This window comes from Engraulis encrasicolus, chromosome 17, assembly GCF_034702125.1.
Source record: "Engraulis encrasicolus isolate BLACKSEA-1 chromosome 17, IST_EnEncr_1.0, whole genome shotgun sequence".
NCBI classification, from domain to species: Eukaryota; Metazoa; Chordata; class Actinopteri; order Clupeiformes; family Engraulidae; genus Engraulis; species Engraulis encrasicolus.
The window spans coordinates 40,971,951-40,986,822 of NC_085873.1; the positions used below are offsets into that span (position 1 = coordinate 40,971,951).

At 42.6% G+C, this 14,872-nt stretch overlaps 1 protein-coding gene across 1 annotated transcript; it reads left to right on the top strand.

The window, feature by feature from the left end:
* The first annotated feature begins 726 nt into the window (after positions 1–726).
* Positions 727–13,306, top strand: LOC134467053 (zinc finger protein 436-like). The gene is made up of 4 exons (XM_063220978.1): positions 727–967; positions 3,683–4,537; positions 4,622–4,813; positions 13,005–13,306. The coding sequence occupies exons 1-4, from the start codon at positions 727–729 to the stop codon at positions 13,304–13,306; spliced, it is 1,590 nt and encodes a 529-aa protein (XP_063077048.1).
* Positions 13,307–14,872: the final 1,566 nt, after the last annotated feature.

Genomic DNA, 14,872 nt, shown 5'->3' on the forward strand with positions numbered 1-14,872 from the left:
CACAGTGATCCTCTGATGAAGACGGAAGTAACACCGTCTAAACATGTCAGGTAAAAGATAAAAAAACTTTTACATGTCTGAAGGCAAAACATAAGTGTTCAAGTGAAATATAGTCATAATGTCAGGTCAAACAACGAAATGAATCCATACACTGTGTGGTAAGGCCTGATCACACTGCTACTATAGTCACAGTTACAAAACACTGGATGACACGTTAGTAGAGACCCTATGTGGAATGCAAATTACTTTTCACACTTAGAGCCGTTATCACCCTCTGGATCCTGAAACCACAAGACTCTCCCATTCACACCTTGATCAGGAGACCCTTTATCACCTAATGAGGGGAGTGGTCTACAGCTCCACCTATACTAGTGGCCTAGGGGGTAAAGCTCCTGGCTCCATACCATCAGGTCACAACCGCAGAAGACTTGGCAAAAAATAACAACAGGAATTGTTAACATCAGGTGAAAACCGCAGAAGACTTGGTTAAAAGGGGGAATCTGCAAAGAGTCCAGTCCTTTGACTACCCGAAACTGGATGAATGAGGATCTTCGTGGACACTCATCACTATTCACAATGAACAAGACTGACACAAAGGAAGAAGACATCTATGCATTTCTACCAGAGCATTTGTCTACGGGCATGAAAGGTAGTGGTACTTGGACACCAATTTGCAAAGAAGAACCACATTTGTCACATGAAATTAAAGGAGAGAAGTCTCATGTCATGCAATTTAGTGGCGATGAGAGCACTTCTACAACTCCGCCACGGACTCCATCACAACAGGTAACATCTCAGAAGCTGATTAAAGAAGAAAACGAGGATGATTTCCTCCCGGAATATTTGTGCAGAACAAAAAAGGAAGAGGATGACACTGACCCATCGTTCGTGAAAGACGAGGCCATGGACATGAAAAGGGAAACAGAGTCTTCTCTAATGGAACACAATGCAGACGTGACTGCAACAGGTCAGTTTCAAAACAAAACAAACAATAAAACAAAATAGTTTTGAACATTCTTTAAAAGTGCACCGGATGGGATGGTGGTCAGAGTGGGCATTGCAACTATGCTTCTCATTGAAGCTGTGCTTTGCCTTGCCAATCGGGATCAAAGTACAGTAAGTTTCGAAGCTAAAATGTACATGTCTAGAAATTAAAAATGGTGGACAATTGAGAAGATCCTCCTTTTCATGTAAGAAAGGTGCCATTGTCCAAGTCACAATGAATACTTCGAATTTGATTGCATGGTAAGTATTCCTGAAAAAGGCAACATTTCTGAGTGGGCAGCATGCGCTCTGGAAAGAAAATGTTACATGTTACAGCTTTAAGTATTACTGTAAGCTGTGTGATTCCTGGGTTTCATTTGACGTCACACGCTTGAAATCTCTTTGATCAACTACTGCTAGTGGTCTACCTGGGATTGGAGCCATTGAAACCCATTGTACAGGCCTTGTTTAAAAGCTGAGAATCTCAGCTTTCCATAAGTGAAAAATGTATGTTCCTAGCTTCTACCAATCCGAAGGTGGGCCACTTTAAGCGAGGGTTAGTTTGGGTCAAAAAGAATAATGTTTTCTTTCCCTGGAAAGATTCTCAGCTTTTAAAGGAACATTCCACCCATTTTTGCATTATTCATGAACGTGCATACCATTTTCTTCTGAGCGTTTTCAGTACTTAGATTTATTGTATCACAATTATTAGCATAGTTTAGCATAATCACTGGAAGTGGATGGGGGCAATAGCATCAAGCCACAAGTGATCACAGGACAGGATTAAATAGCTGTTTTGCACTCTGTTGAATTTAAAATTATTTTATGAATTTAAAGTAGTTCACAAGTATATTTGAGGATGTTTGTTTTCCCCCATAGACTTGAATTGCTAGGCTTAATTTGGCTATACCGTTTAACTAGGCAATGTAAACACATAGACAACAATGATATGCACATTCATGAATAATACTTGGAAATACTGGGTTGGGAAGAAGGGTGGACTGTTCCTTAAAACAAGGGTAAGGGGATGGAGACTCCCAACTGAGATCGCTCCCGGACGTGCGGTCCCAGGTGTTTCTATCACGTGCGGTCCCACCCGATTATATTTCACGTATTATCATATACTGCCACATACGATCAAGTTAGGGTTAGGGTTAGGGTTAGGGTTAGGGTTAGGGTTAGGGTTAGGGTTAGGGTTAGGTTTAGGGTTAGGTTTAAGGTTAAGGTTAGGGTTAGAAACAAAAAACTAACATCAACAAGATAGCTGGCTCCGTCATATGGCGGTGGTACCGATAGTCTGGCTAGTGGGAGCGAGATGAAATGGGAGCGCCCTGGGTTGGGAGCGTCAATCAGGGAATCTAAACAAGACCTTTAGTGTGTCTTTAGGTACAACTCAAAATTTTCTGTGGCTGTTCGAATTTTTTTTTTAGAATGGGTTTCAAAGGCTCCAATCCCAGGTCGCCCACCATTTCAAATTTGCGCACTCCCGTGACGACGTATCTGCAACCCAGGAATTGGAAAATGAAATGTTTGATGTGTGCATCTCTGCTTTGAATAGTCTGTACATGGGTTCTCAGTGTTTATCAACACAATGTTATGAGGAGGGGCAAGACATTGGTAGTCAACCACGTGAGCAAATTTTTTGACCGACAGCGGTTTCCAACAATCAGAGGTTGAGTTATGCGCAGCTAGGTTCGTGCAGTCAGGTTATTTAAAAAAAAAAAATAGAACCCATGTATTGCTGGTGTGTCTCTTAGTAAAAGTTAGAGGCACTAAAAGAATTACGTAAGTGTGAACAGGCTTTGTGTCTTATGATATATATTAAATCTCTCCAGATTGAAGACATTGAAAATTGCTCCACTTAATGTCCTCAGATTTTTTTCACTTTTCAACCTTATCATATGTTGTATTACACAAGCCTTGGGTGCGCCTCATAATTTTACTTCGTAGATATTAATCTGAGAATGTCAGGGCATAGGTTGCAAATATTTGGAAAACATTATGACATACGTTTTAATGAGTGTCTAGCCGGGCGAGCTAAACCCCTACAGTCAAAAAAAGCTGTACAGGGGTCTAGTGTTGCTCAGTGACAGTGTGGGTGGGATAAACGGTTGTCTGTCAAAAAACAGTGAATCAAACCACTTCTTGATCACGTCCCTTCACGTCAAGCCTCCTTTGCTTAGATAATCAAAGCATTTCCTGTCAGTCCCTTACTAGCCTATTCCTAAACATATGCCTATGGGGAAGGATAAGGAGTTTTGCTGTCATCAAGTTAGGTGTAAAATGGAAGGTTGTGATGAAAAACAACATGTAACACAGCAGCAGGTAGTAGTTTTGGGTCAGTACTTTGGCACCTCTACTGTTTTCTACACACATTATGAAAACTGCCAGGCAAGTGATTTTAGCTAGAACGTCAAATGATGTGCCTCTGAACATTAGCACTGATCCAGGTGTTTTTCGTATCCAGGTGGTTTACTTGGAAGCTACTGGATGTGAAAATTCATTTAGATCCTCAATTTAAACTCAGAGAGTCAAAGAGAGCATCCATGACAAAAAAAGGCATTTTCTCCGTTTGAATGGGTGTAAACACTATTTTTTGCTCCATCACAATTTTTTTTAAATTGATGATGTAGTCTGTAGTTCATCCATTGTGAAGTAGAAACTCATGTGTTTGTTTATCTTCATTTTCTTTCCTAAGGTGAACACCAGGCAGTTCATAATAACACAGACCGACACCAGTGTCCCACATGGGGGAAAGGATTTTCACTACGGTATCTCAAGAAGCATCAGGTCATTCATACTGGAGAAAAGCCTTACAAGTGTAGTACATGTGGAAAAGACTTTGCACGAAAAAGTGATCTCAACAAGCACCAGAAGACCCATACTGGAGAAAGACCTCACCAGTGTACTACATGTGGAAAAGGTTTTACAGAGAAAAGTACCCTCATCAAGCATCAGAGGACCCATGCGGAAATCAAACCATATCAGTGTAATACCTGTGGAAAAGGGTTTACACAGAAAAGTAGTCTCAACACCCATGAGAGAACCCATACTGGGGAAAGGCCTTACAAGTGTGATACATGTGGAAAAGGCTTTGCACATAAAAGTAATCTCAACAAGCACCAGCGAAGCCACACTGGAGAAAGGCCTCACCAGTGTACTACATGTGGAAAATGCTTTAAACAGAAAGGTGCCCTCACTACGCATCAGGGAACCCATAATGGAGAAAGACCTCACAAGTGTACCACATGTGGAAAAGGCTTTAAACAGAAAAGTACCCTCATCATGCATCAGATAACCCATATTGAACACAAGCCATATCAGTGTTCAACATGTGGGAAATGCTTTAAACAAGAACCTAACCTCATCCTCCACCAGAGAATCCACAATGGGGAAATGCCTTACAAGTGTGCCACATGTGGAAAAGGCTTTGCACAACAAGGTGATCTCACCCGGCATCAGAGAATTCATACTGGAGAAAGGCCTCACCAGTGTACTACATGTGGAAAAGGCTTTACACGGAAAGGTACCCTCATCAAGCATCAGAGGACCCATGCGGAACACAAACCATATCAGTGTGCCACATGTGGAAAAGGATTTGCACAGAAACATGCTCTCAACAGTCATCAGAAAAAACACACTGGAGAAAGGCCTCATAAGTGTATTACATGTGGAAAAGGGTTTATATGGAAAAGTTCTCTCATTGACCATCAAAGAACCCATACTGGAGAAAGGCCTCACCAGTGTACTACATGTGGAAAAGGGTTTACACGGAAAAGTGATCTCATTGACCATCAGAGAACACATACTGGAGAAAGACCTCACCAGTGTACTACAAGTGGAAAAGGGTTTATACAGAAATTTGCTATCATTACCCATCAGAAAACCCATACTGGAAAAAAGCCTTACCAGTGTACCTACATTTGGAAAAGGCTTTGCACAAAAAAGTGAACTCAGTAGGCATCAAAAAATCCATATTGACCCCTATTACAGTTTTTCTCGATTGCTTACACAAAATTTTCGGAATCATTTCTCGAATTCGCAAAACTCTACACACAAATTTCCAAACCTCACACACAGCGGGCAAAACTCTTCACTACCTCTGAAAAATGCATGTCTTGTCTCAAAACAATGTACTCTCTTCTAAAAAGGTCATTTTGTTCTCAGATGACACACACAAGCAGTCATTTTAATACACTCTTATGTGAACCATTGAACACTAATATGCACAAGGTAAAACTCTATACTCAACTTGACACACAGTAGAAACTTATTTTCTTCAGTGTTCTACTTACTAAAGAGGGTATTTTTCTGTAGTAGAATACTGAAATATTGTTTTTAGAATTGGAGTACACAGATGTGTGTATATTTTATATATTTGTCTAACATTTAAAAATGCACTAATTTATTGTAAAATTTTGGGTAACCACATGAAAGTGATCTTCTGTATAACATATTTTGGAGTTCAAAAACTAAACAAATGTGTTTTCTCACTGCATTCACTCATGTTTTCATCAATATCACATGCAATGTGTGTCCTGATGGGGTGATGATTTCAGATTGTAAATCGGTATGAAGAGAGTCTGCCCATGTGATGAGGAAGTGAACATGGCATGGCGGTTGATTTTAGTATTTTGAATGACAGTGTGTTCAATGCGACAACCAGGGATTTCCTTCATGAAAATTGTGTGTAATCCAGATAATTGTGAGTAGTGGTTTGAAAAGAGTGTGTTTTAATACTGAAATAAGTGTAAAGAAGGAATTGTGTTTAGTGTTCAGAGACATTGGTTAGGGGAGTTGGGAAATCGGTGAGATGTTCAGAGAATTGTGTGTGAAGTACCTGAAATTAAGTGGAAGCAATCGAGAAAAACTGTAACACTGGTGCACAAGACATGTATTACTCTGACAGTAACAGAACATCTGCATGTTGAGACTGGGAAACAAGACCTGTCTTAAAAGCACTGTGTAACATTTGTATGTGTGTGTGTGTGTGTGTGTGTGTGTGGGGGGGGTGCATCATATCATGTGCATTTTCTGATATTAAAAATGTAATTTCAGTGGGATCCTAGGCAAGATTTCCAATATAGACCCTAGAGAATCACCAGAGAGGTTCTGTGAGTATGGCGAGAGAGAAAGCTGGTGGCTTTTTCCCTGTGGTACTGCACTCTAGGCGTCAAAGGAGGAGTGCAGAATGAATGGGGTCCTATGGAGCTGTTGCTTTGGATAAAAAACTCGCCAGCTTTTGTTTAAATTTTCCGAATGGCAGGATAAATTATCCTTCCTATCCTTGGTTTGATTTTTTACAATACATATTTTGTGCCTGAATTATGTCACTGTCTGTCGTGCCAACTAGCACCAGCTCTCCCTCCGCACTGATTCTGGAAAATAAACATAGTAGCCAACCGCTCTTCAAACCTTCAAAATGTGTTTAATCCGACACTGGATTACTTGACTATGGATAATTGAACGGAGAAATCAATATTATAATGTATAATTTACCAACCAGATTTTGTCAATTCAGATGCTGCGAAGACTGACTCACAAATGACAAACCTGTAAGAAAATGGAAGGATATAACACACAGGTTATTGTGCTTTTGATGTAAATCCATATCGCTCTGTCGGAAACCACAGGAACATTTTCAGGTTTCAGCCACTAGCGAGTACACTTGTGAAATACTGCTGCCAGATCCATGGGGCAACCCCATTCTATGCTCACTCACCAGCGCCCCTAGAAAAAATCAACTGAATTGCAGCCAAATTTTGTATAATGGGGCGAATAGGAAGGGGGGCAGCTCTTTGTAGACTGGCTTTGGAACCACCATGCACATTTAGCTACTTTAAATGATAATACTTTCTTTTTGCAAAGTGCTAACATGATATCAGTGCAGGTGTGTGTGGGTAGGTAGATGTGTGTACGTGTGTATGTGTGTGTGAGTGTGTGTGTGTGTGGGGTGGTGGAGGGTGGGGTTTGGGGGTGGTGTAAGTAGTTGTGTGCTTGTAATCAAATGGAGAATGATGGGAGCAGACAAGAACAATAAATAGAAATGCCTAAATCACTCCACTCCACCATAATAAATTACATATTGTAAATATTGCAAGACTCTTTGGTTATAAAGTCTATGCCAAATGCTATGTAATGTAATAAACAAGCATATCCACTCATATGCACAATATAAACTTTATTCACAGTTTTCTAGTGTTGTTTTATTTTCTCATTTATATTGTTATGATTTTTACTTTCATACATTGTACCACTCGATTACTTTGAATTTCAACTTTCAATGTATAACTTGCTCTTTGTTTTTGACTACTTATTAAAATAAAGGGTTTTTTCATGGCACCAAGAATGTTTCTGTTGAGTATTCCCTAAATGGATGAAGTGGTTAGGAAACTAGGATTACACTCAGAGTACAGAAGACCTCTGCCAATGAATCTCTTTGATAGAACATTTGATTTTTAATTGACAGAAAAAAACAGTATCATACCCAGTGAGTTAATTGACAGAAAAAAACACTAGCCCAGAATGCCCTGGCTCACATCTGACCTTGCCTGGTTACCACCAGACCTAATCACAAGTGAGTGTCTTTCAGATCGGAACGATTGTGTAGAACAGTGGTTCTCAACCTTTTCTTGAAGAAAAAAATGCCCCCTTGACTTAATCATAAACCTCCCGACGTCCCATTGACCTAATTATAAGCCCGCCAATGCCCCCCTTAGTATTGAAAAATGAAATGGACCAATTTTCCCCAATGGGAACGAAGGCCCGTCCCCACTCAGCTGCATCATTCTCAACTCCCCCCAAGAGCTTCCCAACGCCCCCAGGGGGGTTGTAGCGCTCACATTGAGAAATGCTAGTAAAGGCAGTATGGGCGTTCCCAGGCTACATCTGCATCACTCCCTGTGCATGTGAAGGAATGCACGTCTGAAACCTCATACTCACATGGCCAAGAGAAAATTAGTCAGGAAATTGACCCTTACAAGAGTCTAATGGCTGACATTGAGATTCTCATGCCAGATTAGACTGCAATGACTTAGCCTGGTGAACCAGCGCCACCCGCTGGACGGCAAAATGTTTTGTCTACGGGTGGGTCTGGCCTCGCATAATGATTCAATGAAGCCAGAATGCCATGAATCTGGCAAACCAATTACAACGCAAAGATGTGCTTTGAATCAAAGCGGGCAGGGTTTTGAGGGAAGGTTGTTCTCATCAACAATCTTCGGATGTTTTATGCATCGAGGCCAGACTAAATTAGACATCCACATTTAGTCTGGTTTATCAGGCTAGCAATGACTATCATTTATATTCTCACGCCAGATTAGAGTCTGATGGCTGCCATTGATATTCTCACGCCAGATTAGACTCTAATGACTGCCATTGGCATTCTCACATCAGATTAGAGTGTAATGGCTGCAATTGTTTATATGAAGGTGATTGGTGGAGGGTAGTGGTGTCAATAATAATCGATTCGGCAATGCATCGCAATGTGGGGCAGGGCCATTCAATTCAATGCGACAAGTGTTATAATCGATAGAAATGTCCGATATTATCGGCCCACAGATATTATCGGCCCGATAATAGCATAACATTTAATATCGGTCAATATCGGTATCGGATTTTTGACCTATCACTACCGATATAATAATGCTTGAATTACTGTACACTTTTCTCCTTAATTATTTTTCTATTTTGCACAGACGATGTTAATATTTGGAAAGCTTTGTTGCATTCAAGAATGCATCTAGTGGGGTATTACAATAAAATTAAGCATATTTTGTTCCACAACAGCAGATTTGTAATGTTACCTAAAATTTGTTATGAGGAAAAATAACCCACATATATCGGCATCGGTATCGGCCGATATCGGAATCGAAAATTAAGAGTTGGACAATATCGGCATATCGGATATCGGCAAAAAAGCCAATATCGGACATCTCTAATAATCGATGCACTGCTTTTCTAAAAGACCAGTCAAAAACACTTAACACCAGAGTAGTGTTTCTCAACGGGGGGCGGTACAGCCCCCCAGGGGGTGTTAGGAAGCCCTAGGGGGGTGTTGAGAAGGATGTAGGTGAGTGGGGGCGGTGCTGAGCTACCATTGAGTTATATTAGTCCATTTTATTTTTCAATACTAAGGGGGGCATTGATAGACAAGATTGGGGCGGCGTTGGAAGGCTTATGATGAGTTCAAGGGGGCATTTGTTCAAAAAAGGTTGAGAACCAATGCCGGAGTGGCCATTATAACTATCGGGACAAATCCAGGCCAAATTTTGGTGTGTCCTGGTTGGACCATGGGGAAATATTTTCAAATTCAGTTTTGTCACTGAAGATTATTACCTCCGCCAGGAGGTTATGTGATCGCCTGAGTTTCTGTGTGTTCTGTGTTTGTTGTCTGTGTTTGTTAGTTCGCTGCTATTCCACTGCCTGCCACAAGGTGCGCACGGTGAGCACTGAGCAGAGGCGTGTCTGCGCCTTTCTCAGCAAGGAACAGGGAGAGACTCTCTCCTTCGCCGCCAGCTCCAACACCAAGTGTATTTCACCTAAAAAGTTGTTCATCTGCAGGCAGCTTTCATCCGCAGGCAGTAATCAGTCCTGTCAAATGAATCAGGCTACCACCGCAACCAAAAATATTCAATTTGTTATGTGTGGCCTAGGCTATGTTATCATTGCTGGTGCGAGAAGGACAGTGACCACCCCCGCAGATCGTTTAGGTTCACAATGCTGTCGAATTAATTACGTTGTCAAAAAATATGGAATATGTGATCGTGTAAGTTCACAATGCTGTTGTGGACTGTGACTTAGGTTCACAATCCTGTCGAATTAATTAAGCTACCGTTGCCAAAATAATTTATGACTCTAGGCCTACGTTCACAATGCTGGTAAAATTCATTACATCCCCTTCGCTACATTTAAAGATAACCCCAAGTTGTTTGCGAGATGGACAGGGATCAGAAAGCCCGACAGCATGCATAATGGTCGAGCACCGGCATATATTCCACACGGGTGAGCCTGCGCCAAACAGTAAGGAACAGGGTGGGACTGTCTCCTTTGACGCCAGCTCCCACACCAGTGCTATCAACCTAAAAAGTTGCTCATCGGCAGGCAGCCTATAGCCCTAGGCCAGGGTTTCCCAAACTGGGGTGTGTGCACCCCTGGGGGTGCGTGGCCTGCCAAGAGGGGGTGCGCGAGCTGAATTGAGCAATGGCGGATTATGTAGTTTTATACAGCATTCATGAAAATTAAGTAGCTTTTAATTGTATGGTGAATTGTATGCTTCAAGAAGCATCAAGTCTATTGGAAATGAGCATTCCCTAAATGACTCTGCATACTGTGCAATGATTTGTGCTGTGAAGCCATACTTGAGTGGCCATCAGCACACCAAAACATTCACTTAGGGGGTGCGTGAACAACATTGAAATGTACAAGGGGGTGCGCGAGAAAAAAGTTTGGGAACCACTGCCCTAGGCTATACACCCTCGTTGAAGTTAACAAACAATCATGTAAAATTAATTACCGCTGCCTAAAATATGTGTGAAGTGGAAGTGAATTGTTGCGAGATGGACAGTGACCACCGCACATCATTTTGGTTGACAATGTCGAATTAATTGGGTACCATCGCCAAAATATGGAATTTGTGGCTGTGTAAGTTCACAATGCTGGTCAAACACCCCCTTCACTAAATTTTTAAATCAAGCCCAGTTAAGAGATAGACCACAATTTCCGACAGCAATGCCCGTGGACTGATTAACAACAGTGAATAGTGATTTGAGGAATGCGGGGAAGCAAATGCCACTTCAACCGACAGCGACAAGACCAACCAGTGGCCCATGAGAATGAATCATATACCATCGTAGGCAACAAAAAAATGGCCTTACCCTTCTGTAGTTGTTTCAGTTTTGTTGGTCAAAATCATTACATTCCCTTCATTAATTAGGCTACAGTTCTATCAGCGCGTGATCACAAGATTTCAAAGCAGATAGATTTTGCAAATGACTGAACTGACATGAATGTGTCATTTTGAAAGTTCTGATAGGAATATGGCTAGTCGTTCATATTGGCAAATTGATTATTTTTTCCCATTATCTAATTATGCCATGCCCTGGCGGAGGTATGTGATCTCGGAGCACTTTTCTAGTTCTGAATGTAATGATCACTTGTAGTCTGCATAAATAATATTCACCATGACAGTGCAGCCACCGGCAGCACCACAGCAGATTATTTCCAAAGAGTCCCTGGGGAGGCGCGGCGAAACACGCAAAGAAAGATGCACTTTACATACAGTAAATCTGAGTGTAATAATAGCCAAATTAAGTACATCTCTTTCTACTGCCTCTACCACAACAGAAGTCAGCGAAAATGAGGAGTCAGAAACCTAGGAACAAGGCGTTGGATGGGTGATAATTCAACTCATCTCGTCGGAGGGAATTATGTCACTTGACGCAACTCACAATCCAACATGATCTCCAAAAAATCCGTGTTCCTGGACAAGGATGTTAAGGGCACAAAATCTGTGTCCAGGGGCCTCATGTACGAAGCTCACTTATGGACAAAAAAGCTACTTAAGTTGTTTTCCACGGCCACGGTCAGATGTACTAAAACAGAGTAGACGTGGAAAACTGCGGATCTCCACGCGAATTTCAGGGCTGCTGTGGAAGTTGCCGTAAGCGTGGAAGTTGTCGTAACTGGTGCATTTCGTCTTTTTGGCGGCACACTGAGGCACTTCAACGCAACTGCATGCAGGCCCACTCGCGCACCAGTCATGACGCAAAAGGGATACGGGCGACTGTTCAGAATGAAATGTAACGTCGGCAAAATGGATTGCCTACTTGCAGTCCATATATTTGTTACCACAGTAAAGCTTAGTGATTCAAGATTCAAGATTCAAGATTAGTTTATTACAGTTTGAAGCCTATAAAGACTAAACATTGTTGTGTTTTTTTTGTGTCCTGAAAAAGATTTAAAAATTAAAATAAAAAAGAGAGAGGGGGGGGGGGGGGGAAAAAAGTGCAAAGAAAGTGCCTTGTCTTCAGCATGAATAGTGGCCATATATTTCACTCTAAAACCAAGCGATAGGCCTATATCATATTGTCAGGCAGTCAGTCGATGTTTAATTGCGTGCAAATTACGAACACCCTCGCCATGGGTAAGAATAGTCCAATCACTAACATGCTTCCAAATAAACGGCACTATAAATATATGCGCAAACCGTCTCAAAAACCGACTGGGTGACAATGGCATGGTTGGCATTATTAGAAGACAATGCAAACGGTCAGATTAGGAGGGAACGGGTGTTCCGTGATTATAATGATTTCTTGGCCCACGATGATGACTGGCTTATTAGCCGATTCAGACTTCCAAGAGCTATTCTTTTGGATCTCTGTGCTGAGTTGGGCCCACGATTGAAGAGAGACGCTGGCAGGAGCCATGCGTTGCCAGTGCCAATCCAAGTCCTTACCACGCTTGGTTTTTTAGCAACAGGTACATTCCAGAGGGAATTGGCGGACCGCTCGGGAATGAGCCAGTCAGCTTTGAGCCGTGCAATTCCGCCAGTGCTGGAGGGGCTCATCCGACTCTCCGCCAGGTATATACAGTTTCCCTATGATGTAGTGGACCAAGCACAGATAAAAGCGCAATTTGCAGCGATTGCACGCACGTTGCTATAAAGGCGCCATCTGAAGGGGAACATTTGTACGTGAATAGAAAACACTTCCATTCAATAAATGTGCAAATAATATGTGATGCCCAAATGCGCCTTCTAAATATTGTGGCAAGGTGGCCTGGAGCAACACACGATTCGTTCATCCTCAGTAACAGCTCGGTGGGGATTAGGCTTGACAGTGGCATAGTGCGTGATGGGTGGTTGCTTGGTAAGTACGCCTAGCCTGTTTCCAACAGTTTAATGTAGCCTACGTTATAGGCCTGTACACACTGGAGCTCATACGTTTCTCATATTCCAATTGATAGGAGACAGCGGGTACCCTTTGCGCGAATGGCTATTCACCCCCCTCGCCAACCCACAGACTGCACAAGAGCTGCGGTATACAAACATGCACACAAGAACGCGGGTGGTCGTGGAGCGATTGGGCATCTGAAGGGCCGTTGGCGCTGCCTTGACAAGAGCGGTGGGGTACTGCTGTACAGGCCGGAAAAGGTGTGCCGCGTTATGCTGGCTTGTGGGGTGCTGCACAATATTGCGCAGCGACACGGCGTACCACTGGGAGAAATTGACCTGGATGAGGACCCCGACCCCGGACCGCCGCCCAATGAGCAGCCAGATAGAAATGCCATCAGGCTCCGTCAGCAATTCATTGCAACATCATAAAAAAGGTAATCAGACACAAACACAGAACTTACTTATGCATGTATTCCTTTAATGTGGCATTTAACCCCTTCAGTTCATCCCACACCCCCTTCATCGTTTTATTGAGCTCATCGAGCCCTTTTACTATGTCCCCCTGAACATCTAGGACTGCGCGCGTGAGCACGCGGCCCGTTGGTGTGCCCGCTGGCGCATGTGGTGAGGAGGAGCGGCTGGACGAGGCTAGTCCAGATGAACCCGGCTGAGAGACCACTTCCTCCTCAATTGTTGGCGTGTCTCCAGAGGCACCCGTGGCTCCTTGATTCTCTGTTTCGTGGAATACAATTTGATTATTATTAAAATCACATTGAAGAAAACAAGTGCACGTGTTATATATTGGTGGTTGCATGTTCTATGTAATATAATAATGACAAAGATGCTAGTGTAATGTAAAAAAAAAAAATAAAAAAAAAATGAACAAAGGTTGAATGACACTATAGCCTAGGTCAGTTAGATAAATAATAATGGGTTTACCATCCATGGGCTGGGCCAGATCCGAATCCCCCTCTCCGGGTGGCACCACGCCGACAAATGACAGATGTCCGAGTATACCAGCCACCCTCTGTTCGTAAACAGATAGGTCCTCCACACCGGTTCCGTCGCCCGTCTGGCCCATGCTTCGGTTGGGGGCAGCCACCTTTCTTTTCACATCAACCTTGATGTCCCCCCATTTTTTCTTAATGTCGGCTGCGGTGCGGCTTTCCGAACCTACCGCATTGACCGCTTTTGCCACATGCTCCCAATGCACCCGTTTGGTTTTGGTGCTGATACGGAGGAGAGGCTCCCAAAAAGCATTTTGTGTCGGGCCTCTACCTCCAAGATCAGCACCTCCACCTCACACTCTGTAAAGTTTTTTTTGCGTGTAGATTTCTCCATATTCGCTGACGCGGCCACAACTACAGGCCTATTTATACTAATTACCATATTCATTGTGGGGTAATGAGGGGAGGAGACTGGGCGGAGGGTTGGGCTCGTGCATGTGCGCTGAATTCCACGTTAATTGGGATGTACGACAGAAGTGTGCGTGGAAAACGTCTTACGCACATATTCATGCATTCGGATTTTTTTGTACTTAAGTACTTTTCACGATTTTAGCGGAAGCAGGAATTCGGTAGGGAATCTACGGAAGTCTTAGTACATGAGGCCCCAGGAGCACGGATTTTCCCAAAATTCCGTGCTCCTGGACACGGAATTGTTTTCCGTGCTCCTGGACACAGAATTGTTTTCCGTGATGGACACAGACAAGTGCTCTCTCTATAGGCTACTCCCACAGCTCTATGTTTTCACTGTCTTGTGTTTTCTCAGGATTTTTCTAATTTTAAATATTTTTTCTAAAAAAAACCCATTTCCTACTGACAGGTTAGGGTTAAGGATTGTTTTGGTCTGGGCAGAGCTAGTTTTCTGTCATTCATTATAGCCTAGCAACCAACTGGAAAATGTATTTCTGAAAAATATGTCTTTAATGACAGGTTAAGGTTAGGGAATGTTTTGGTCAGGGCACAACTTAAATTGCTATAGCATTATTTTGTT